At 42.5% G+C, this 27,382-nt stretch overlaps 2 protein-coding genes and 1 long non-coding RNA gene across 3 annotated transcripts in view; 1 reads left to right on the forward strand and 2 right to left on the reverse strand.

The window, feature by feature from the left end:
• Positions 1-25,817, forward strand: part of LOC306842296 — a 103,267-nt gene extending 77,450 nt beyond the window's left edge. Inside the window, exon 3 of the long non-coding RNA XR_013781684.1 lies at positions 25,226-25,817. This is a non-coding gene — a long non-coding RNA (uncharacterized lncRNA). The remainder of the gene's footprint in view (positions 1-25,225) is intronic.
• On the reverse strand, positions 11,081-13,578 carry nog2 (noggin 2). The gene has a single exon (XM_079333714.1). It carries the CDS (start codon positions 12,369-12,371, stop codon positions 11,736-11,738), a length of 636 nt encoding a protein of 211 aa, XP_079189840.1. The 5' UTR covers positions 12,372-13,578; the 3' UTR covers positions 11,081-11,735.
• The window catches only part of LOC306842289 (heparan sulfate glucosamine 3-O-sulfotransferase 2-like), a 264,943-nt gene continuing 251,851 nt past the window's right edge, over positions 14,291-27,382 (reverse strand). Inside the window, exon 3 of the mRNA XM_079372452.1 lies at positions 14,291-14,301. The gene's annotated coding sequence lies outside the window, so the exon portion shown is untranslated. The remainder of the gene's footprint in view (positions 14,302-27,382) is intronic.

The raw sequence follows: 27,382 nt of genomic DNA on the forward strand, positions 1-27,382 counted from the left end.
AAATAATTTGATATTTGTGGATACACTATTTCTGGTATTGGCATCAGTGTCTGGAATGAAAAAAAACATTATTTATGATAGCACTGTAAAATAAGCTACTAATTCAGTACTGAGTAACAGGCTAACTTCATTCCCTATGAAGTAATCATTATCTACTCTATAGAACATGACGAGTAGTTACTCACTACCTACCCATAAACCAATGGTTAACTAGTAGTTAGTTCCTCATTTGTTTCTCAGTAACTATGTTTGTGAACCTTATTGAAAAAGTGTTACCGAAACATCTCTGGCTAACTCATCAATATTGCCTTCATTTATTTTATGTTTAAAGTATTGGATCAGACTGTACATGTTCATGTTATATTGCTTTAAGGCCTTATTGGCTACTTTGATCACTAATATCATAATCCAACAAATAAGTCAAGATCACACTACTGTTTCCATCCCTCCCTTACACATATACCAGACGTTTCTCTTGCTTGTTTACCTTTACCTTGATGCTGATGCCTTTCAGATGAGCACTGGGCCAGGGGCACAGTTGAACCCAACCGACTGATAATTAGTTAGCTGTAGGCGACAACTCCATAGAGGATGGATGTCTGATTGTAGCAGTGTGCTTAGGTGGAAGGCAATAGCAACGTTTTGGGGAAAAGAAGGTCAAAGCGCAGAGGGCACTTCAAACGACATTGAGGTCTTGTGTAAAAATAAACAGCTTGAGCCCCTCTTAGCACAGCCGCCTGTTAAAAACGATGGCCTCTTGGGGAACCCCGCCTGTTTACTTTCCCTCTGCCGACTCATCTTGAGCGAGGATGGTATGCTGGCGTTATTGTATACATCCTCTCACACACTCACTCGCTCAGGCCTCAGCTGCCACTGCACTTCAAAGACTCTGCGCTGGAGTGGAAACGGAGGAGATATTAATGGATTTAATGCCGGCATGTCCTTTTCGCAATGCATGTGTGTGTGTCCAGTGCTTGGAGTGTGGGCTATCCAACATGTCAACATTAGGGAAAGAGAGCTATCAATAGCCCTTCTGCTAGTATTATTATCCCATCCATCATTTTGACATTACACCACTGAAGGTGGTCTCTCTCTGGCTCACACTGTCTGATGACTCAACCACAGCAAGTTTCAAATGAGGATACCTTGAGGCTACAGTGAAGAATCTGAAGTAACCAAATCTACAATCCTGAAAACTCAGAGGATGTAGACTGCTCAATGCGTGGGATTATTTTTAGGTTGCATTTGACAGCAGGGACCATCCAGGATGATGCTGGGAAATTGGCTTTCCCGCTTTTTGTGCACTGCAAGTTTGATTAACCCATGCAGGAAAGAGAGATTGCTTGGAAGCATATGTGTGTTTTTTAACATACATACATGCATGTCTCTGCCGGGGGGGGGGGGGGGGGGGGGGGTGTTCAGGTACCTCTCTGGTGGTATTTAGACCCTTCATTTGTGTGGAATCCAGCATCATTATCCCAAAGTGTTGCCAGCTGGAAGCGCTTGGGAGTTCCCATTTGAACTCTTTGTGTGTTCTGAAGATGTAGAAAGAGCAAGGGAGCCGAAGCGCTCTAATGAAAGCTCACATTCTGGTTCTCATTCCGCCTTGATATTCATGAGCGGCGGTATCTGGCACTGTCTTGTCGATTAGCTAATAAATTCTACGGCCAAAACAATGCCACCCAAGGTTACAGAGCTGCTCTATGATCAGATTTAATCCAGTGAGCTGGAAGTGGATGATGGCGGGGGTTCAGTTCAAGCACGCTGATAGTAAATAATAGCTAAATAAATCTGCTTTCAATTAGAAGAAAACTCAAAATGTTTCAGTGTTTCCCCCTGCCTGAATTCATCAGCATCAAAAATGATAATCTTTTCCAGTTTTGATTGGTGGGTGATCATTCAGTTAATTCAATTGTGACAATTCAGAAGACTGAACATATCAAAGTAACTGAGATTCCTCAAGGATGATAGTTTATCTTTTCTCCTGTGTTCAAACAATTAATCCAAAGACCACCAGAACAATATTCCTCTTTTTTTTGTTTTGTTATTGATCATAATTTTTATCCACAATGCTTGAAAAGCACTCTGTTGGCCAATTACTTCACTTCCTTGGTCCAGACACAATACATCAACACAATGAATGATACAGAGTGGATAAACAGGAATGACTTTTGTGATGGCCTGATTTTTGCTGTTGTTGTTATTTCTCTTCCAGTAAGTCTTTCTTTCCCTGAGATATATTTGAAGTACTACTGGGTGGATTATTTTACAATTTGATACAGAAATCAGACTTTGGTAATCCCCTTGCTTTTCTCCCTCTTTTTCACATGAAGTTGCCATTAATAGTTTCACTTGAAAGGCCAGAGTCATATCCCCAGAAGAAGTAGAAGTGAAACTACTTACTTGAGCTCTTTATCCCATATTACTTTTGTCAATACTTGGAAAAACGTACAGCCAAACATACAAGGAATTTGCAAAAACAAATGGAGGAAAGACTAGCCTAAACTGTTGAAAATGTTAGCATACTAACATGCTAAATTAATCCGGTGACATATTGCACGCTACTTAAAAGCAGCATGTCTGCATTGTCATTGTTGACATTGTATTTTAAATCACTGGTGTAACCATGTACAACCTAACACAGCTGCTAGCACTGCTGCAAACTCATGCTTGTGTTGAAGAAGAACCTGTCTGTCATCATTTTATTGGCTATAGAGGATTATTCTAATTTGCATGAACATTACAGTGCAGTTGTCTAGTCCATTAAAGCTGAATGGAAAACTAGGCAGAGCAGGATGCATTTATTAGAATTTGGAAATGAGTACGATAACTATGAATGAATCAAACAACTTGTCATTCCTCGCAGACTCATTATTTGGAAGCAAACAAATGATTAAAATAATCCTGAAAAAATCTACTTTTTATGCAATGTCCGTTATCCAAAGACAGTGTTGTTTTACGGCTTTATAGGTTACCCACATTTACTTTAGAGATAGTCCTGTCATTTTACCACTAGGTGGCAGTGTTGGTTCAGTTTCAAATATTACTCCACCTGTTGCAGCGTTTGATTAACACTTCAAAGTGTATAAGATTATTGACTAGAGTCATCCAAAATATGAAGTGTGTCAAGTATAACACCAGACTATGGAGACATAATGGCAGACTGATCCGTTGAATATCAAGGATTTCCATAATGATTATCGGCGTCTGTCATCAACGTGGCGCCCAACAGGTTAAAACCTAGACTCACTTGTTTCTTTGGTTTGACCAGGAAGAATCTAATTTTCATTTAAATACTTATTTGTGCTAAGATGCATAATAAAATAATGTTACTCTATAAGAGCTATGTCCTAAACAGATTCCTAAGTGAGTTTTTATATGCAGCTTTAACAGGTTTATTGATATTTTCTAAATCAATACTCTTAAATATAGTCTTTTCTTCATGTGCTGTCATTGTTTTCTGTAGGGTTTAAGGCTCAAGTATCTATGGAGTAGAAGTACTCTTTGTCAGACAGAGTGGTCAGTCTTTTTCGTTCACAAAAGGGTTATTACCTTCAATATTGTTTGGATAAGCTTTAAGACGGCTCAGGGTGGTTCAGTAATTACAATGCAACTCTAAACCAGACCTTCTTTTACTTAAAGGATGTTTCTTCTCACCCCTTGTGCAATATTAAATAGGCATAATGGACAGTATGACTCAAACTTAACTGTTATCTCTCTCTCTGCTAACTCCAGTGCATGTTAACAATTTTCAAAATTTCAAATCTATTTATTGGATTAAAGCAGTGTCACCCATGTCTTACACAGTTTTGGGTAACACTATGGGAAATTCACTTGACAATTACCTAGCAAATGACTAGAGTACTACATTGTCTTGTTCATTATGGTCTCTTTCAGCGAAACACGAACCCATCCTAAATCAGACTAAATGCCCTCTGATTCAACAAGTTCACAGTAGTGTTCCCATGGGGTCAACCCATGTGCAATATGAGCTGAAAAAGCATCCCATTTTGCTCTCCCTTTACATGCAGATCCTATTGACAAGTGCATGTAGAGAGACATGCAATAACACACACACTCACACAGAAACCTGCCCCCTCTATAGTCGTATATGTCCATTCCCTAATTGGCGGTTCTTCTTTCAAAGGACTGATTATGTGTGTATGTGTTTAGAGGCGTCCTCTCTGTGCAAGGCGTCTCGATTCAGTCCATCTCCATCGCCAGAGGGGACAAAAGAGGCACCCGTTCCTCCTCTCAGGGCGAGGGGCCGTTGACACCAATAAATCCCCACCACACACACACACCCCCTGTCCACTTCCTCCCCGGTGTGTTGGGGTTATGTCAGGAATGTCCTGGGTCCTATTGTCCCCCGGTGCTCTGTTTTTGGTAACCCATCACCAAGCATTCTCTGCTACTCACAGAGCTTCCTCCCTCCCCCTTACACACACACGTCCACACACCCCCTGGGCTGTGTGTCCCCTGGTCTCTCACTCTGAATAGGCCACCTCGTCTGAATACGACAGACAGGCAGGCGTCAGGACATCAGGTTCAGCCGCTTGAGTCGTGCACGGAGGTCTGGTGGGGAAAATATAGCCAGTTATTTTCACCTGTTTGGCTCTTTGTCTTATGGAAGAAAGAATATGCGACAAAGGCTCAAGTATTTATAACTCCAAACTCCCTATGTCCTTTCACTGATATCGAATATACTGCCCTCTTCCCCTTTTTTATACTGATCAATATTAAAGTAAATACTTATTTGATACCTTTACACTTCATCATTTATGCAGCATGCATTTTGTACTTTTTTTTTGACACTTTTTGTTGTATTTGGCTTGTCCTTTGTATTTATGTTAGTAAATTACTACATGTCCCACAATGCCTTTTGATGGAAGATAGAAGAGCTGAGCATTCTTCATTTAGCTTTTGTGCGATGTGTGTAGAAAAAGAGAAGTTGTTTCAAGTGCAAGTTGACAACAAAACATATTTGTCATTGAAGTATAACAGCAATAATATACTTACGCTTCATTTACATTGGGATACGGTTTATTGACACCACTGAGTGTTTTACATAAACATGAAAACACACATCGACCGAAATTCATGCACATGCACAAACAAGATATGCATTAATGCATTTGAAGATCTGTTTCATCTAACGACTGTGCCTTCTCATATCATGAAAAAGTTGGTGAGCAAAAAGGGCTCTGATCCTTTTCTGAGATGTCACTAAGGCTGCAACATCTCATCCTACTCCTCTCTCTCTCTCTCTCTCTCTCTCACACACTCTCACACACACACACACACACACACACACAAACTCGCTCATACATTCTGTTTGTGTACACACATTCACAAATCTCTTCGGTTGCCACATGTCACGCATAACCATTCAAGACATCATGTGTCCATTCATTGCCAGCTCTTTCATTCAAACTCAACCAGCACACACACACACACACACACACACACACACTCTCCTCTCGTCCTATTTTGGCTTCATCTGATCCTTTCACTCTGATCACTGTAGAGGTAACATCACATGCTGATGTTGTTGTCACCTGGTTGTGTTAGAGCTTGCACTAATGCCAAACCCCAAATACCAGAGGTTTGATTTGTTGTTTGGTGGGTGCGATGTGTGTTTTCTGCGTGTGTGTGTGTGTGTGTGTGTGTGTGTGTGAGTGAGTGAGAAGGAGTAGGTTGGTTGTACACATGTTACGAAGTGAGGCGCCATTGCGGCCTAAAAAACTATTAAGCTCAGTAAATACACACTGTGGCGAAAGTAAACATTCTCAGCATGCCATCTCGGCGCACAGAGGGGTACTGGGAGACAGCCGCCGGACAGACTACGAGGGGGAGGTTTGTGTATGTGACTCCGTGTGTGTACTGCAGCAATCACTGAGCCGAGAGGACATAGATATAGAAAATACATTTTAATTTTTGGGAGAAATCAAGTATATGTTTATTATCATGATAAAGAAGTGAAGTAAACATCACACAGGAAGTTTACCTGTGTGTGTGTCATTACAGCAACTAAGAGGCAATAATGCAGTGTGTAGTGTTTGTGTGTGCTGCTGATGAGTGCTGTTCACTTGAATGTCTATCCTGAGGCTATCTGTTTGTGTCTGTGTGTTTGTTAAAGAGGTAGATGGTTTGTGTTTGTGGTTTGCCCTTTTTGTGCTTACGCTGCAAAAGGTGTCGGTCCAAACAGTCCTGATTTTGTGTCCAGTTTGACAGACAAGCCACATTTCTGATTTTAGTTTGATGAGGTAGCGATGGTAAAGTCAGTAGTGGTTCGGCCTATATATATTTGTGTCCATACATTTTTAGCCCCACTGCATAACGCTTTCACAATCCTAAGTCTGTGACACTGTCATACTGAACACGGTTCACAAACTCGAACACACACATCCTGATTGCTGAGCATAAAAAACATGATAAAGTAAAATTATCCTGGTACTTAAGGGAATACAAACAAAACAGCAGCCACTGATGCAAAGGGGCTTTTTTCTTTTTTTTATTTGAGACCCATGCTGCCAGTGGGGGAAAGCACATGTAACCATGGAAACAGAGCTCAGAATATGCACTATTCCCAACCCTGCAAGCGCCACACCACCCACAGCTCTATTTTTAGGCCTTACTTCGGGCTTACAATATCTGTTACATCTAACAAGAGTTAAACTGAGTAATCAGCAAGCATGACTACAGAAATGTGACTCTGACACGATGTGTCTGATTAAAAGGGTAGCAGCATAAGAATACAGACCAAAAACTGGATCCTGCTGCACTCTTTAGATTGATTTGTGTTTAACAGAAAAAATGAGACTCAAATGTTAAAATAAAAAAAGACATTTTAACTGAGTTTTGCTTAATTAAATGCTCGCATAATAAAAATACTAAGTGTATAAAAACAAATTAGCAGTAAGTTGTGATATCACTATTCAGTGTGTTCTGCTGACCCCTGCACCTCTTTCACGACACTGACGTTTTTGCCAATCTCTGCATTTTTTTTCGATCTCTATTTTGTCTATGTGTCAACATACATGCATCACTCTATTCACATCTTTCATATACAAAATATTGATCTCCTTCGGTCTGCAATGTTGTGTAAATGTACAAAACATGTCATGAACAATCAGAGACTGTTTCCCAAAGAGTGTTTGTGTGATAGTTGGCGCCCTGTCTCCAAATAATGGCTTTATAACAACAGCAGAAGAACCATGTAAATCTTCTAAATGATGTGTAGTTTATTATGTGTGCAGTTGTACAGCATTAAAAATGGGGACATGCAGAGCAAAACTAGTTTCTTTTATTGTTTTGTCAGTTTTACACACTTTCACATTTCCTTTAGCAGATTTACACAACAACAAACAATTCCAAGTATTGCAATTTTTTCAAGACGCTGCTGCAAAATGGAGCTATAATGACCACAATAGTCAAAGGAAGAGCCAGTAAAATCCAGGGGGGAATGAAGATTTGTAACATGTATTAAGTATAAGCGCATCAGAGCCACGCAAGATATGATCACAGTTTTCTCTTTTGTAGCAAATTACAGTTGCGGGCCATATTTAACCACATAAAAAACAACGCCTAAAACAAACCACCAATAAGTGTAGAGCATGCAAGATTGAAGAAATACAGCCATGTGATGGATGAGGGAACTTGTGCCTTTTGTGGCATTGCATGCATCTGCATTACTGGTCTGCTTAATTGTCATAAGTGCTGCTTGTTGGCGATGGCTGGAGTTGATTTATAATCACCTGTCATCTGACTACAGTCACCTGTTGTTTGTTGGTAAAGATGGCCGCCGTGTTGATGTAATGGCATGCTATGAATTCTGGGCTTGCCGTTGCTGACTCCAGGTCAGGATTGTGAGCTCTTGCTGTGATGGATGGCTGACATCGGGATGGGCTGGAAGTTTTTAAGAGGAACACGTGAAATCCTAGAGGAAGATGCCTTAAGCGCACGCATGAATTCAAAGACATGCATGTTAGGCTCAACGTCTGTGAGAAAGTTAACCAATCAGAAAGTTGTGGTAAAAAAGTGACCTACAGTAGGCTATCATCTGAAGACCACCAGGAAGATTGAAAGGGATCTGTGAAAACACAACGATGTTCAATAGACACATCTACAGCTTCTCACATGCACACTCACCTCCAGACACCATTGGGTTGAGGTTGGTGGTCTGACGGAATGCTGGGTATCATCTGCGGTGACTCCATTTGTGTTAGGGTGTCTGTGTGTGTGCTTGTGTGCGTGCTTGTGTGTGTGTGAGTGTGTGTGCATCCTCCCTCCCCTCAGTGCTCCATCTAATACCCTGTCATCATCAATAACCTCAGCACTGCTGACTCACTGGCTTTTACAACCACGAGGTTTGGGCCTTACTTACAGCCACAGACCCTTGTCTCCGTCTCTGTCTGTGTGTCAGCTTGCTGCACACAAACGCACACAGAGACGCATGTGTGCACATTTTCCTGATCTGCATACACACTTATTCTCTGCTGTAGTTGTGCAGGTATGGATTAGTGTTTCCCATGTTTAACACGCTGATCATTCCCAATTGCACCCACAATCCATCATAATAATTCACTCTCATCACCAGATGGACCCTCATCAGCTTTACCACAAAAACTTACCAGCCCTCCTCCTAAATTCCTCCCCATCATCCCCGTCCTAATTGTCTCCAGGCCCTTTTTTTTTTACTCTTTTTACAGGCAACATATAAATGTGTGCTTTATGGCATATTTGAATACACATGATAAAAGAAAAAGTGAATAATGTCAGGGTCTTTGTGTGTTGGAGGAGACTGTGTGAGAGTATCAGAGTCCTACAGGCTAAAGGCCATTATGTCTTGAATTCTTGAAATTTATACAAACAGTATATCAACGCAGGCGCTGCTTTGATGTGTAAACAATTCACATGTGGCACTCGGATGGTGTTTAGGGGAAGAGATTTTCTCCCTTTCTTCAGGAAAACGTGTCAATTGAAAATCTGTCCGTTGCAATAAGGACTGTGAAAAAGTGAATTATATGCTTCAGTTTGGTGATATGTTTCAATTGCTTTTATAAAGTGAGTTATATGAGTGAGGACAAGTCCGCCTCATTTGAGGATTTGCAGATTTGGAAGAAAAATGACTGCATGTTCTAATTTAACCTCCAGCCTTATTAGTTGCTTCTCTTTTTAACTCTATATTTGATGGTTTCTATTTGTAGGATGGAGTTAATTTAGTGGATGCACAGTGTATTTGAAGCTGCAGGGGCTGGATTTTTTGGCTAAACCCTGTGCTGTACAGTTACACAGTAAAGTTCTGTGTTTATGAATAATGATCTCAAATGTAGTGTTTGGAAAAGTCCTGATCAAAACACTGGAATATTCAGTCCGAAGATAATAAGATTGATAAAGTAATACTGCATAAACAAGGTAGATCTGTTATTTCTCTGTTTCATCGTTTTCAAGAAGACCCCCTATTATTCCCTTAAGGACCACCTGTAGGTCCAAGGACTCACTTTAAGAACCCCTGATCTGAATGGCTGGCAGGGTCTGTTTCTAAAAGGTGCGCACCTAACTGGCTGAAGCTAGGGCGGCGTATTGCCTTTCACACGCTTCTAAAATACTCTCCGGGCAGAGCCTGAAAGGGTTACTGTTTCCCAAAGTGCCTCATTCTGCGCAGTCGAGAGGGGGCGGCTGAGTGGCGCCGTCGAGTCAGAGACGCAGTTTCTAAAAACCCCGAGACATCATCAAGAAAGAAGCTGACAGTAAGGAAAGCAGCCCCCCTCCTCCTCCTAGTCCTCCTCCTCCTGCTTCGCTGGCAGGCTGCCGTTCTTCTCTGCTTACCAAATCCCCTCAGTGGTTCTGTCACAATAACCGGGCGGCAAGTGTCAAATCCAACTCTGCCCGCAGAAACACAAATCACTGTAACGCACACAAGATGCGCTCAGTGGAAATACTACACAAGCTGCTTTCAGACATTCAGTCATAGCTCTGTTCAAGTCGTTGATTGTGTTTAAAGAATAATATAAACACTATAAAACTCCTCCTTACAGAAAATGACGCTTTGATTTCATAGGACTTAATTTCCCTGCGCCTTTAATTGGCCATATCTCTTTAACGCGCAGACAGCAGCTCTCCAATTAATAGTCTGCTAACGTGAAAAACAGTTGACCATTGTTTTATGGGCTTTGTGTTTTTTCTCCCTCTCGCTCGCTCTCCTTCTCTCTCTTCAGGGCGGTCAGACTTGAATAGGCGCCGGTCTGCTCCAGTCCACCTCTATACAAATACCTCAGTGGAACTTGTGTGGAGCTTCCAGAGTAAAAAGGACAGACCCCAGACGCCCCTGGCTCGCGCGTAAACGCTCCCCATTTCATCATGTGACACTGTTTGAATCATATTTTACGCATTATGTTAACAACTCGGAGCCTCTGAGACGAGGCTGTGCGGAGACATGGCAGATGGATGTGCGTGCGTCCCCCCCCCCCCCCCCCCCATATCTCTCTCTCTCTCTCTCTCTCTCTCTCTCTCTCTCCCTTTCCCTCTCCCTCTCTCAGACAAATGAATACAAGTTCTGTGGAGGCGCTTAAGGTATGTGTTGCGCATTACACAGCATAGCAAATCAGCCCTTTCTCAAATCGCTGTGACGGCGTGGACCTTCGGACAGTCCACATATAATCACTGAAGCTTGGACTCACCTAGTTTGTTGCTGCACTCCACTCAAGAACCCAGTTTAGTACACTAACACATATCTGTCCTTCTGAAATAAAAAATAAAATAAAATTGTAGCTCAATTTTACGCTTTTTTAATTCAAGAAAATGTTTTTTAAGGGAAAAAAAGTGTATCTTCATATAGAGATAATCCAAATCAAACTCCTTTTGCCAACAAGAAAACATATTATAAGCCATCAGCAGACTTTCTCTTGCCAGGATATTTGTGTAGACTAAATGAGAAAATCATTGTCAGATGAAATTGTTGTGTACACGCCCCCCGGATATAGACACATTTGTTGTAAGCAACATGGTTTGACACTAAAACACGTTGAAAACAGTCTTTATTGCTAAAATGTGTAAACATAACATGTACACTGATATGTTTTACTTTTTTATTTATTTTATTGAATTTTTTTTCAGTTTTTAGAAATATTCAAGTAGACATCTCCCATATTTTTTTCTGGTATACTCTGCTATTCTCTTTCTTTATGCTCTATACTCACAATCGTTAAAATAATAAATAAAACGTACAGATTTGTTTATTTCTACAATACTATGTATTCCAAAAAAGCTGAGTTCACGCCTTTATATATATTTTTAACCTCAACTTTTTTTTTTTTTTACAATTTAATTATTATTGATATTAATATTATACAAAAACTCTAGGCAGCATTGCAGTGAAATAACAGTCAGCATCAATGTTCAGTTGAAAAAAAAGTTCACCTCTTGGAGAAGTGTAGCATATGCATTCCATCTTCAATGTCTCATAAAAATATCAAAAAAGCTCTTCCTTCTGAAGTGCTCGTGTTCCCCAAAAAACACGTTTCAGGGTTGAGAATAAAATATGGTCCTGGTTCAATTAGAAAAAATAGCTGCATTTTCTTAAATATGTACAATGTTGGTATTTCACTTAAAATGCTATATAAAAAAATAGATTTGCTATGGTGCCCACCTCTGTAGAGAGTTAACAGTGCAATAGAAACCGTATTTCCAGTCCACTCCCCCCGCGACGACCACCACTCATTCCTTAGAGAAAATCAGCACGAGCACTTGCACTCTGAGATGATTGGGTATTGCACCTGTATCCACGTACAGTATTTCTGTTTTAGAAACCCTTGACAATACCACCGCAGGAAAATCTTGTTGATTGACTTGACGGGTTTGCAAGACATCCCCTCGGGGAAGGAGCACGAGCGCTCAGAGAAACAGTTCCCCTCCTTGATGTATCGTGGCCAGAACCTCACACCCAAATCCTTCCAGGTGTACATCACAGGGCAGTGCGTGTAGGTCCACAGCCACTGCAGAAATTTCCTGCGGGCCTTCTTACCCACTTTGACCCGCTTCCCATAGGGGGTCTCAGTCAGGTCCAACTTTTTAATCTCGTTGGGCATGGGCCCTTGCAGCTTCACCTGGCTGTCTGCTGTGGAGAGGTTCACCAGCATAGGCGAGCTGATGGACATGAAGTTTGGGTCAAAGTTGCTGCCAAGTTTTCTCCTCAGAGTCCTCTCGGTCAAGTCCTGCTCACGGGGGTCGTACTCCGGATCGGGGTCCTCCTTGAGGTCGGGCACAGGGAGGTGATCACTGGGCGATGGACGGAGCCGAAGGTAATGCTGGGAAACTCCAAGGTGGACGCATAGCAGCAGGTAGAAGAGAAGCGTTTGTGAGAAGCCCATTATTCCTCCTGTTTTACGCACGAGCTCTTCTCGCGTAAATTAAATAAGGTTATTTTTCCGGTTTCTGTTTTCTCTGCAATCACTTGCCCGGGGCTTCATAAATAGTAGAAGTTCAGTCACCAGCAGGGCAATACTTTTAATAGATCGCGCCGGGTTTGAATGACATTAGGCGCACTGCTTTGCTTTTTAGGGCTCCTTCAACTTTCCAACCCTGCAGCGCGGAGCAGAGCCTCTGCTTTGCAAAAAGTGTGTAGTCTAAACACACACAAAAACACCAAACAAAATGGGGAAAAGTCTATTCACGCTCTCTCTGGCCTCACCCCGCTCCCTTGGATTCACTTTGGGTTTCTTTCGGTTGTCATGGTTACTCCGGGGACTCGAAGCCACGACGAACTGTCTACACTGGATGACAGCGGCCGATGCGAGAGCTGCATGGAATGAAGTGTTTTCTAAAGAGACAGAATAGATCCGGAGCGTCCACACATAGAAAGAAGGGCGCACAAAAGAGCACTTTACTAAGTTTGAAATGTCACGCGCCCGGCAATGAGGGCTGCCTTGGCCAATGTTATTTTTACGCACGGATTTTATAAACGTGGCTTCACCTAACGTCGCCTGACGTTCTCAGGTTTGACAAGGTCCCAGAAGTGCACAATCCATTAACTGAGAAATAGTCTTTGCAGCCAGTCTCGTGTGGTATTACAGCCGTCGATTTGTGCAACTCTCTGAAAAAGTCCAAAAACTTCGAGAAAATGCGCCGTAGTGGGATGCAATCTCAATTTATGAAATAGCAGCCATTTATCTTTTCCAGGGGATGTTCCAAATCGCACAGCAGTTCTTTACAAAAAGTATCTGGCTGTAATATTCCCACAAAACCTTTGGCTGTACATGAAGTAAAAACAACGCTGGAAAAAAGCGCGCAGTGTCAGTGCATATCAAATGCAAACTGCAGAAAGTCAGTTAACGCTGTTGGTTCAGAGTTCCTTCCACTTTAACATTTCAGAATCCTGTCAGAAAAGCTCTGAATCCCTCTGTTGCTGCATAACGAGACTGTCCAAAACGTGGAGCCTTTTTGCTCGGCCGATGCAGGCGGTCAATTCCTGAGGGAGCGTCTCTCCTCCTTTGATACAGAAGCTTCTACTGAGTCGCTCCTACTTCAGGAGTCTGAGAGACTTGGCGCTGGAGCGTTTCTTTGCTTAGGCACACTGTGTGTGAGTGTGTCTGTAGCGAGTGCTGCTCAGTCCCAAGTTAAATATCCCCCTCCGACGGTACAAAGTGTCAGAGGGGCCTGCCCACCCCGGCCACTTTCACTATGATTGACAGCCCCCCCTCCGCGCCACCCCCTCCCCGCACAACGTGGAAAATATCAGCCTCAATCACACAGATCAACTGGGTCCTAAAGCACCAGTTTTATTCCGTATTTTAGTCAAGTATTCCACCACACAAACAAAGCTGTGAATAATTCTGAATCTCTGACACAGTTTAGATATTACAGGAACTATTTTCTCCTTCGCTTTTCATCAGCAGAGTGTCTGTGATGCCCTAATAGCTTCAATACGCTGTCAATACCCAGCTCAAGCCTTTAAGAGTTTCCTCGGTTTGAACTTTCCCATGAAATTGATGGGAAACGTTTAGTAGCTTGTCCACGGAAAAGGGGCATCACATTCCACCTTTGTTCGTCAGAATTTGGGTCTACACAGCAATTGGTCCGTTGAACTTTGGGGTCACAAAATAGGCGCGTAATTAAGGGCTATAAATGGCTGGGTAACTAAGCGCTACCTTTCCCATGCTAAGCAGTCATTAAGGCCAAGCTAGACTTTTTTTTCTTTGAACAATGTTGGTCCTCCTTAAATGCCACTTAAAATGATTTGGAAAAGTTCCTTTTAATACCTGTCAAGTTAATCTTTTGGGGACATTTTCTGTAGCAATAAAACTCAATTAAGTAATATGTTTATAATTACAAGAAGATGCATTTTAAGGAAATGTAACAATAGGAGTATTAACTACCAATTTGAACAAACAAAAATAATAAAGAAAAGCTTACATTGACATTTTTCAAATTCAACTTCATTTCGCTCATTGTTTTATTAAAAGCAGTCATACAGTGTTTTCAGACTTCATAGAGTTCACAGCTGGGATCAAACTGTCCTTTAAACAGTTTGATCTCAACTGTGTTTTAAAGTGTTTACAGTTTGGACAGGCTGACCAGCCCTGGTTAGGCATTTGTTCTTGTCATTGTGCTCGTCCTTTGTAGTGGTCACTAGAGGGCGTTGATCCAGCATGGTGTGGACCTGCAGCCAGGGGCTCCCCAGACTCTCTCCCTCACTGTTTGACTGCTCATGCTTGAGTGCATGGGGAAGGAATGTTAGTTCATAGTAATGGTCCAGCTCAAGTGAAATTGCTCACGAGCTTCGTGATCAAAGATGTAAAAAACAATTCTGGAGCCAATAAGCCAAAAAGGAAGTAATTAACCTGAAATATGAGTAAGATAAAGAAACATTCTCCCTTTTTGAAGTATAGAATAACTTTGACCACAAGTGCTCTTATTTTACTCCGTCAACCATTCTTAAAGGCTTTAACAGCATTAAACTAGTAGCCAGCTCTTTTTTTCATCCAATGACTAAATTCCACATGAAGAGTCGATGCAGACACAAAGTCATAATCTGGTTAATGATTAGGGTGCCAGTGTAGACGGAGCTCAGTGGGCAGCGGGGACAGTAAGGCTGAGCTGGCTACTGTAGAACTAGCCCTTCTTTTGTCTTCCTCTGTAGGTCTTAGGGGTGGTGGACTGGGAGAGAAAACCTCATGCAGAGAAAGACCCTTCCCTTCCTCCAAGTCTTAGTGTCAAGCACTAATACTGTCGAGGAACCCAGCAATGAGTCCACCCCCATCCCCTGGCTAATTACTGGAGATAAAGACAAGAAGAGGAGAGAGAGGAGGGGACTGCTGAGCACAGTGGGGAGGGGTGGTGGTGTTGATAAGGATGATGGTGGTTTTAACAAACAGAAGAGGATGGAGTGGGGTAGTGGTGGTGGTGCCGGATAGCAGTTTACTGTGGAATGGCTAATTAAATAATGCCATAAAAGGAACCCAGCTCGCTTTAACGAAGCCCGTCAACCTCTGACGAGTTGGGCTGAGGTGGGGGAGGGGGTGGGAGACACTCCATGGAGGAGAAAAGTGGGGTTGGTGCTGAAAATTGGGCTTGTATAACAAGAGGACATAGCTCTTTGGTTTTGCAGTGATTGTTCACGCTCCCTTAGGTCTCAATAGGGCGCACGGTGAGGGTGTGTTGGGGGACAGCCCTTAGGCACAGATAGGACCCCCTTCTCCTCTTGTGTTGTGAATGCTATACACACATGCACACTAACACATACACAAACACACACACACACCCACGGCTCCATACAAAGGCCTCTACCCAAGGTCCAGGCAGGAGCTTATCCAGTGCAGGGGCACAGCAAGGGGCAGTCCTGGCCAGACTGGCTGACTGTGCCCACTGGGGACTGGTAGAATGGCACAGGGGGGTGGATGGAGACGGACAGCTTGGGGGGGTAGTAAACAGGAGAGTCAGAGACCAAGGCAAAAAAAGCATTACTAAGCAGAACAAAACGAACATTGTTTTTGTATTTCACATCTTCTTATGAATTACATGAGCTAATTTCTGAAGATAAGGAAAGGAAAGTGAAGGACTTTGGCAAGTTTCTGTGGCCATTTCGAAATAGTCCTGAGTGGTAGAGATAGTGTAACTTGGAAATCCCATGCCCCCCCTCCATTTATATGAACAGATATGCCTGGAGCATGTCTCCTAATTAGTTTTGTGTTGTGGCGTCTCCAGCAGAACACTCTCTGTTGGAGCTTTGGCTGTCTGACAGAACCAACCAGCACCCTCAGATTCTGTGGACTGTCAAAACTGTAAAAATCCTTCAGCAAAAGCTGAGATTGGAACCATAGCCTGTTTGTTTCTCTTTTAAAGTATGTCATGATATCCTGCTTTAATATGTTTTGCTGATTGTACACCCCATGCAGCATGATTTCAAAATAAAAAGGATTACAATGCAAATGAATAGTTGTCCACCACTGCCTGTCAATATTGCATTCTCTCTATTCCCTGCTGCCCTCGCCATCTTCCCCAGTTTTACTCCCCTCTTCTCTCTCCTCCATATTCCACTCTGTCTCCAAGCCTTAACCCAAAGCAGATGGCTTGGGAAGCATGTCAAAAATCTGTCTCCCGTTAACGCTACTTTTGAAGCCCCTTCTACATTTTTTTCTCTCCCTTAAAATTCATCATAAAGTTATTTTTGCAAATACCCAGTAAACAGCTTCAAAGTGATATTTCCCCCTTTCCTCGGATGACAGGAGAAGAAAAGATTATAGCTTTAAGTGTATAACATGTACCAAACTGATGTGCAATCTGAAGTTAATCTGGGTACGGCCCTGTGTCCTTTGTGTCTACTATGGAATTCCAGTCATGATGGAGAAAATGCTGCTTGATGCTTGATCAAAAGCTGTGATTTAATGATGATCATATCTTAAACAGCTTGGTGGCTTTGTGATGTGATGAAGTGGCCTGCTTTGAACTCAGTGGTTGGTAAACTCGAGCAAAGCCAGAAAAACGTCACTGTAAAACACATTCACTCATAAATGTTTTGCTTTAGATTTTGTTTCTGTTCACCCACCCTTCACTGTGGCTGTACTGACGGAAAAGCCCTCCTTCTGGACTTCGAGGAATATATTTTTTTCTACTACAACTTTATACTTACTTTGGTATTGAAAACAAATGCTACAGGTGATTATAACGCTGCACTCAATAAGTTTACGGCTGAGATCAAAGATTGCATAGACACTGATGAAAGTCAAAAGGAGAAGTTCAAACACTATCAAGGATACATGATTTTATGTAATCATATAAACAGACTCCCTGGTTCAACTAACTATTGATCTCCCCAACCCCAGCCATAATGCCCCCCCCCACCCCCCCTGGCAATGCAAACCTATAGTGAATCCTTCGACATAGATTTAACACTGAAATATAATTCAGGCTTGACCCTTATCCTGCCACACTAACTTTGGAGGATGTCATCCTTATCTTTGCGATGAGCACTTGTATTAGCAAAGTTGTTATCATTCATGTAAACAATTGTTTTGTTTCCAGCCTACAATCTTTCACTTGGTGTTTATGTTCATGTGGACTTAATTTAACGGGGTCGTTTTTTTCCAAATCTTATCACTACAGTGATGGCCAAAAAAAGCAGTGCTAAAGTAAATAGTAACAGGAGCATACGAAAAAGGTGTACACTTTCTAATGCTCAGTAGCTGAGCAACTTTCTGTGCTTAGTTAATATAATACACTAGTATTGTTTACTCTTAGGGAAATGTTAGTAGTATTCAAACTAATTCAGTCATACACCAAAATCTTGGGGGGTTGAAGTGTTTACTGATCTAAAGGGTACGCCAAAGATATTACTGTTCATTATCCAGGAATTATGAATTTTGTGCAAATGTATCTGCTTGGTGTTGGCATATTTCCCAAAACTTTGATCTACCTCCAGCCCTGAAATGACTTCAGGGCTGGAGTCAGTAATCGTTTTCTTTGGGCCATAAAAGCCTTTATAAAGTTTCATGGCAATCCAGTAGCAGTTTTAAAGTTGAACCTAAGTGGTGCGCTGATCAATTGGCCAACATTACCATACTCCATGCTGCCAGCTCTGTAAAAGGACAAGCTGTAATAAATCATTATCTTGTGAATATTATGAGGTTAAAGTAACAGTAATATTGAAACAATATTCTTAAGTATAATATACCCCATGTATGTGTATAAGTCAGTGTTTTGATTTGGTTGGCTGTCTCCGAGGTGGGGACTGTAAGTTTCGGTAAGGCATTTCCCCTTTTTCTTCATGAATCACTTCTTTTCTTCAGTAACGATGCCCAGCAACTTTTAATTGGGGAGGTTCGTGTGACCTCACAGCATTCCAAGCTGATTACCCTCATTCACATCTTTTAAAGTAAAAAAAAAAAAAAAGGATCTAAACAGCTTGGACCATCCTGTGCTCCTCAACTTTTCTTCTCCTTTGGTCTCATTTGTTGCAAACCATTTTGGAAGTGCAAGCGAGTGTGCCATTCTTACTCTATGCTCTGCATCTCCTCCTCTTCCCTCCCGCCCTCCTTTGCTCCCCCTGAGCAGGAGGGGAGTGATGAGGATGGAATTAAATTGATCACCGCTTCCGGAAAACAACAGGAAAAAATAGTGCATTCCCAACGCCAGGAGGGCGTTCCTCCTGGTCTTCCCTATGGCAGGATGACATCATTGGCCCGCTGCCCAATTCCCACCATTCACAATAGGGTCACTGTTGCCTTCTCCATGGTGGCATAACAGCCAAGAAAAAAAAGAAAGACAGAGAGAGAGATAGGGGGAATGAAAAAGGATGCCAGCAGTGTTGAGACCTAAAGGGCTTTACACAAACGTCTTCAGACACCCACGCTGACCAGTTGTCCACATTCCATTTAACACTGGGCCTGGTTAAAGAAGTTTGAATGAATGATTCAGCAGATACATGAGAGTTTAGATTGTGGAACATAAATAGTATCAGTGTTTATTTGGAAAGTAAAGAGATGTGTTTTCATAACGTTCAACCCTCCAAGATTCTGTCATTTTAAACTTGCTGCTATCACTTTCAATCCACATGTTTTTTTTGTGAAATAACTTGCTGCACACTAAGTTTTCACAAGATGACAAATGGAAAAGTAACACACTCGGAAATAAAGAGTTCAGGCAAAGCATCATTTCAATTGAATAGATTACTTTAACTTCAGAATACATCTAAATGTTGGTGCAGTTGTGTCAATACAGTGTCTTGACTATTTGTTGTATCAGTAACTAAAGAGTTTTTTTTCTGTACAACATGACCACATGTCTTACAGAAGCTTCATCCAACTTAGGTAAACCCTGACCACAAATACTGGCAACTCGGTCATTCTCCCAACCACTAAGCCATTGTGTTGCCACAGGCCATCTTGTCGGAATGAAACGGTTTGCCCACAGCCACTGACCACAACAGATGTTCTCTCGCCTGACACTCTCCTCAGCATGTGTGTTCTGTTGAGTCTAGAGCCAAGATACTTTCATTGACTAGCACTGCGTAACAAAAGGAAAGGCAGGGAAATTCTACGATGCCTTCTTCATCAGCCTGTGACAGGATTCACATCGAAGGTAGTCCTGTTTAAACCTGGCGGCCAGTAAAACCACATTAACAACTCCTATGTCTTGTATGGAATGCAGTCAAATATCAGCACAAGTTGCACAGACATGATGGACCGCATCAGTGTCGCGACCTGAACAAGAACCATCGCCCCTAACCCCAATCAAGCATGTCGACAAACGGGCAGTGCAGGCCCCTGCTGCCCTTTGGCCCTCTGGTATGTTTGTGGAACACGCAGGAGGGTAAGAAGGTGACAGCCTGCCGGGATGCCAGGATGGCTGGGAAGGCTTTGGGAAATGTCTCGCCGCTGTGTGACCGTGCACTGCCGCCCAGGGGGTGCCTGCCTGCTTGGGAACCGGATGGAAAGAAACGGGGGTTTGACAACAGGCTAAGTGTGCGCTCAGAGAGATAGTTTGTCTAAAGGATGTACCAGATGTTGACTCACACTGTTTTGCTAATCGTGAGCCACAAGCCCCTGGAGCCATGAGTAAACAGGAGCGTCTGCCTTTCCCTGTCACCGCAGAGGAATGGACTAGACTGGAGAGGGTTTACAATAAGGGAAAGAAAAAAGTGGCAAAGTTATGATGAATTCAAGTGATGTAAAGGAATAGCAGAACTGACTTTATGCCTCAATTAAGGTTTAAGGTGGGTTTTTGTAAAACTTGGAACTCGGAAAGAAGGAAACATCCATTCCCACTCACTTCTCGTGGTTCAACCAATCAAATCCCAGGCGAACAGTTCCCAACGTTAAATGGAAGCACTCAACCATTGGCACATATAGCTAGGAAGAAGGACGCAGGAAACAGATAGCACTCTCCATACGCAGTGCAGCAGACAGAGGCTGTTAAATGCATTTACACTCCAATAACTTTCACAAGTCAGAGGGCCCAAAGGGAGAGGGAGGGAGGTAGAGAGAGACCCAGACCGCCTCGCCAAGTAGATCAACAAGGAGCTATTGATTCCAGAGATCTGGGCTGGTGTCAGTCTGAGACCCAGACATATTCACAATTGTGGTTTGTGCCTATAACCATGTTGACCTTATTTAACCTTGGATTTGTGCAGCTCAGACTTCAAGTGTGCATTCACAACGAAAATTGGGAACTCCATGTTTGTCTGAGAGCACACTGAAAGTAACAATTAAGATATACTAAATGGTTTCTTGGGGAATAGTGTTTTTGTTTTTAAGTAAGCGAAATGACTGCTACACTTAATGCTACAGTTTATAATTATGGGAGAGAAAATTGTTTGCCTCAAATTTTATTTTCAGCTTGCCAAGACTCCTGTATACAAAGCCCTGTGTACAAGTCAGGTATCAAAGAACCTGACGAGCCTGCACAGAGCCATTGCTTCAACACCAACTGTGAGTCAGTCAGTTTATCATTCAAGATATGCCCGACCTCACCAATGCTCTTGCAGCTAAATCAGCCCACTACCCATGGAGTTTTCTTTTAAAAGATCCCAAGCTTCACAATTTTGATTGAAGTGCCAATACAGGAATTACTGCTTTCAATATCGTAAAGTATGACCTAATATCACCCCCAAATCTTAAACGTTATCATAATCATCATCAGGAGGGTTTCAACTTTAATCCAACATTTAGTTTTGGATTCACCGGGGACTAAAACCCAACTATAACCACTTTATTATTATTATTATTATTATTATTATTATTATTATTATTATTATTATTTGTATTTACTCCAAACCTCCGCCCCAAAGATTTCTTTCACGGCTTGTCCACTTCCTCTAATTTTTCCAAAGCTCTTAAATTGGCACAGATGGTCCAAAATAACACAAAGTTATCTGTGTTATCTGTCTGTTACGTCTCAAGCAGACACTGAAGGGTACCTTGTGCCAAGGGCTCCGATAAAAGTGTTTTATCTGGAAATTTGGAAATGAGAACAGTTTCTCTCCAATAATGAAGAGATGCATTACTTGACTATATCATTGCCATGCAAATACATTTAGAAAATGTAATATGTGTGGTGTTAGCAAAATGTTTTCTCTGAACCCTTTCTGGTGGTTTGCAATTTTTTAATTGACGTTTATGTTTGGCTACAAGACTTGACTTCTTGGGAGCAAACTCATAAGGCGATTTCCAAAATCTTGTCGAAAGCCTTCCCAACATTTTCACTTGTTACAGCCCATTAATGCCCAAGTTTATGACTTTAGAACTGTAATAGTCACAAATAGGCATACTTTTCATGCTTATGTACTTGTCTCTGTAATTTAATGCAAAACACCTCTAAGGCTGTTCAAGAGATAGAGGAAGTCATGGTGGTCATAAAACTATAATGAGATAGAGCGTCAGAAAGATATAGACAGAATTCAGGAGCCGGGCACCTTTCTCAGTCTGTCTGGTAACAGAGTGTGTGCATGCATGAATGTGTGAGTGTGTTTGCGTGTTTGTGTAAATGTGTGTGGTGTAATTACAGCCAGGTCCCCGGCGTGGAGCCCAGTAGAAGTATCGTCAGTCTGTCTGTGGCATGCGGTGGTGCTGACCTTCCCTCTCTCTTCTCCTCTCCTCGGGCCTGGTGACTCTCTGACTGGCTCTGGCTCCACCAGACACCTCACCGCTCACACACAGGTGCTAGCAAGACAGCTGGCTGCTCACTTTGTACGTAGCTTGTGCAGTGTACTCTTTCAGCATGCAATGCCTCAATTGTGTGTGCACTGCTAGTTTTTATGTTTACAAGATGCTGGGGTGTGCACGACGTTCAGTGGAGTATTTGCTGCCTCATTGTTTTGGAAACTTTGGACTTGCATGTTGTCCTTAAATATGTTGATGTTGAGTATGTCGAGTATGATTAGTTCCCCAAAGCACAAGCTGTTACAGCGTGCCTTCATGCCATGAAAATGTAGCGAGTGTACAGTATGTGTGCGTGAATACTATCCAGGTCTTGTCTTCAAGCTACACTGTGGTTGGACACACACATATCTTAATGAGTAACTATGACATTAATATGAGAGGTTTTAGTCCTCAGGAGGACAGGGATCAAGGTTGATCAAACAATTGGCCAATATGAGCCAATTTAATTCCTGTGCACCACTGTTAGCTACAAGTGCTTATTTATTCGCAAGTGTAAGCACATTGCAAACAGCTCTAAAAGTGTGTATGTGAGAGTGTGTCTTTAGATGTCTTTTTGTGTGTGTTGAAGTGTGTTTGCAATCAGTGAGTCTGGAATGTCTCGAGACATTGTGAATCCTGATGATCAACATTGGGATCCTGTGTTACATGTGCTGTGTGGTCGGGGTGCATTTACTCAATGTGACTTAGACCCCCCCCCCCCCCCCCCCATGTTGTGGCCAAAGTACAAAAAAAGATTCCATCAATTTCAAGAGAGAGGTCACACTTGCCTCTCTCTCTGCCCCATTTTCTCAGCCCGGTCTATTTTTGTTGTGATTCTTTCACAACAAAGTTGTAATGCTGGCTGAAAGTGAACCAGCTGTCCCTATCTTAACATTTCACATTTTTAAAACGTTCAAACTTTGTATTGTGATATGGCAGTTTATGTATTTAAATGTATCGTCTTCCATTGTTATGTGGTTTCATTCTATTTATCTAGCTGATAAACTTATTGTGTGTGTGTGCGCATGTGTGCGCGTTTGTGCCTGCACCCCCCCCCCACCCCCCACCCCCACCCCCACCCTCCTCCTTGCATCCAGGGGGATTTATTTGACCCCTTATTGCCAGCGGTGAGCCTGTGGTGGAGATGAAAGCATGCCTTCCCAGTGTGGCCCCAGTTTCTATAGCTATGGACACAGACTCACACTGGTCAGGGACAATAGAGGGGCCCTGCCACTCGCCCCTGCCAGAGCCCTCTCCTCTCCCCACCCCATCCGTCACTGCAATCATATTTTCAAAACAATAACACAGCCGGGAGGGTGGGCATGATTGAAGTGTGTGCGTGTTTGATCTGTTGGTATGCAAGTGTGTGTGTGTTATTTTTAGGGCATGCATTTATTTGATCCGAGTGTGAACATGCTCGATTGACTTGTGTTAAAGTGGGATTGCAAACGTCCACAAATGCATCTTTGTGCTGCATACTTTTGTGTTTGTAGATGCAAGTGTGTGCGTGTGTGTTGTGTGCGTGCGTGCGTGTGTGTGTGTGTGTGCTGTGAGGCGGGCCTTTGATGGCGTGGCCGGAGCGTGCCTAATGTGACTGCTTGCTGGGGTGGGGAGGGTTTGAGGGGGGTCGGCAGTGTTGAGCCTCCTGCCCTCGTACTGTCTACCCCGCCGTGGCCCAAGTCTCCCCCTGCAAACTTGAAAGGACCAAAGGAATCCCCCCCTAAACCCCCCGACGCCGCCCCCCACATGTTTTCAGAAGGCATGACATCATCCTTTGCACAAAGAGGGCTGGAGCTCGGGTTAATATGTGTGTGTGTGTGTGTGTGTGTGTGTATGTGTTGGGTACAAGCCCATCAGTCACAGATTTTTCTTGATCTGACTTTTTCACACTCTGAATCTTTTTATCTTTTCAAACATTTCCTCCTTTATTTTAATGAAACATATTATTTAAATATATATATATATATATATATATATATATATATATATATATATATATATATATATACTATTTGTACTAACATTGATTTGATAATATGTATTCTTTTAGAATAATTAATTAATTAATTATGATATAAACTACCTAAAACATTAAATATCTCTACAGTTTATCGACATCACACAGCTGTCACTGTGACTGCTGAGCCAGACTGTTTTTTCCTCTTTCAAAAGAATCATAGTGTGTTTCATAAGTATGCAGACTATGAAAAATGACTGACAAGAGAGCATCAGAGGATGTTGAGATAGTTTTGTCTGATTTGAAGAAACCATTATCTACTTTTTCTATTAGCAGATATCTTCATTTAAATGCCATATTTGTACGACAAACATTTATGAATGCACTCAGCTCAACTTAATCTTTGAACACTTTTAGTAAATTCAAGTGGCCCAAAGAGCTTCACACAGGAACAAATACACAGACATTGGTATCAATATTAAAGTATTATATGACTTAATCAAGAAACAGTATAAAAATTAAAATAGGCAAAAAAAATGAAATCAATAAAAAAATTATACGGTGATAAAAGATTTCGAAAAATTCTACCTGATCAAAAAGATCTTACTTTCCTTAAAAATGTAATCATATCCAGTTTACCACACTTTCTCAAATAGGCAATGAATACAATAACCAAATAAGGGTCCGATGACAGAAAGGAAAATGAGACATTTTGCTGTCATTGTCTTTATTAGAAGGTGTGAACACACACCTACGTGACAATTAGGGGGCTGTGGAGGGCAGAGACACAGTCAAAGCCACCAGCATGGCTAATGTCATGGTCACTGAGTTGTAACTCCCAACACACACACACGCACACACACACACACACACGCACGCACGCACGCACACGCACGCACACACACACACGCACGCACACACACACACACACGCACGCACACACACGCACACACACACACACACGCACACACACGCACGCACGCACGCACACACACACACACACGCACACACACACACACACACACACACACAGCAGTACGGGTTGGCATTTCACACATACTCACACATAATAATATACACACACAGATTTCTTGATAGCTTTTATCTCCTCTCGCTCTCTTTCTGCTCTTACAAGTGTTGCTTGGAGGTGAGGCCTCGTCGCCCTCGCCTGTTTAATGGGCCATTCCGTTTGCCAACTGTTCCTTTGAGGGGGCCGGTGCGTCGGGCGTCGGAGCCGGGATTTGAAGAGGGAGGGTCGGTGCCACTGGATCAGACAGATGGAGGGGGGTCCGGCTCCATTCATTAAGGCTCTATGAGAACAACAGAGCCCCACTTCAAACAACAAGGACGCAACCTGCTGGCCCAATCATCTGCGAACGCACACACATGCAGCAACACATGCACATGCTTCAAACATACACGCGTCCTTTCATTAGAACAGTCTTGACTTGTATTTGATAGGATGTTTCTGAAATCAAAAAAATCGACTCTGAGAGCATTAACAACGAGTTATCACTGCTGTTCACGCTGCATCTGCAGCTCACTTGCCATCCTCTTTCTTGCACACACACACATGCACACACACGCACATATGTACCACACACCACATGCATGTGCAAATGGGGGCACAAAACACAGGCTCCACAGTGGCCACCCCCATTCCCAGCCCTGCTTTTGCCTGGGACTCCCTCTTCTGCTAGCACCCCCCTCCTGAATTCACTGGCACTTCCAGAAAGCTCCGAGGCGCCAGCGGAGTGGGGCTCATCTCTGGGGAACAATAAAGCCAGATCTTCATAAAAACTTCAAAAAGGCCTCGCCAAGTGTTTTATAGGTGCTTTAAAGGTTTATGGGCCCTGGGGAGGGAGGGAGAGAGAAAGAAATGAGTGATGCAGTAGTGGCAGGCTTCACTTTTCCCACCCACTGCACACGCACACACAAATACAGAATTGCACACATGCCAGCATGAGTGTTCATGTATACACCGATGCTAATCTGCAAGTTAGTGCCAGGCTGACATCAGTTTGGTAGGACGCAGGGGCTGGTTTAAACAGGTGATCAGTCAGTGCAAAAATGTAATAAAAGAAGAGCATAGCTGGATGTCACTGTGGATTCTGTAGAGAGTTGTAAAAGCAACTCATGTTTCACTAGCAAGGACCATGATGCAAAAATATGTCATTCAAAAGTTTAATGGAGGTTCAGGATGTTGAAATAGGATGGATGGATGGATCCAGCGGAGACAGGTGAAGCTGGAAGAGGTATGTCAGGGCAGTCAAAGACTCAGATTTGAGGTTATGTCTCAGGAGAGATTCCACCTGAACTGTTCCAAGAATTGGACGAAAGCATGGGAGAGGCATATGTCGGGCGAAATAGGAAGGTATGAAGATGGTGGGTGAATGAATAGAGAGAAATTAAGGCCCAAAGCACAAATGCCCTTTCTACATTGCAGGTCAGCAACAGCTCCAGATTAAAGTTCTGCTGTCACTACACCTTCGGACTTCTACATCAAGTGTCCCAGTTTGACTGTCCCATTTTGAATAATTTTGATAGAGGCTTTATATAAACAAAAGCCCCTTTCACACATTTAATAATTGTTAACAGCCATTTTAGTAGGTGCAAGCCAAGAACTAAGACTCGTCTGTAGTGGTGTTCGGGCCCAACATTTACTACAAAGAAAAGGGCTTCTGTGACCACTTCTCTAAATCAACTGTCTGATCTTACATGTACGGCAACACCACTTCGACAAACCACACGCAGAACTACACCAATATAGTGAATTGTCTTTCTGATCACATTTTAGAGAAGAGAAGAAATTCATCAGCTCATTTTCAAAGCAGCAAGTAACGAGAACATTTATGGAAATGTAATGCAGTGCACCTAACAAGTTTCCCCCCCAAAAATGCAGTAAATAGAGTGCAGATTCTCAAATTTAACTTAATCACAGTACTCCTGTAAATGTACTTTGTTTGACCACCAATGGACTTTTGTTGCAATACAACCCAAGTCAAGAACATACTAGAGGGAAATGAGAAGATCAGGTAGGAGTTTGAAGCAGAGAGAATCATCTCAACAATGATGACATCATTATGTTTCAGCGTTTCAGACCATCACCTGCATTCACACATTGGCCCATCCAGATATTTAAATCACAGGCTTGAAGGACAAAACTCGCTCAGGAAAATGTTTGGGTGAACAAATTTGGATATTCTCCATCATACATAAAACCCACCCTCAATGTGCTGGCTAATTTTAGAAGTGCAGTGCAGGTGTTACAGTGGATGGGTTGGCTGAGTAT

The sequence above is a fragment of the Symphodus melops genome (genome assembly GCF_947650265.1).
Source record: "Symphodus melops genome assembly, chromosome: 21".
Classification (NCBI taxonomy): domain Eukaryota; kingdom Metazoa; phylum Chordata; class Actinopteri; order Labriformes; family Labridae; genus Symphodus; species Symphodus melops.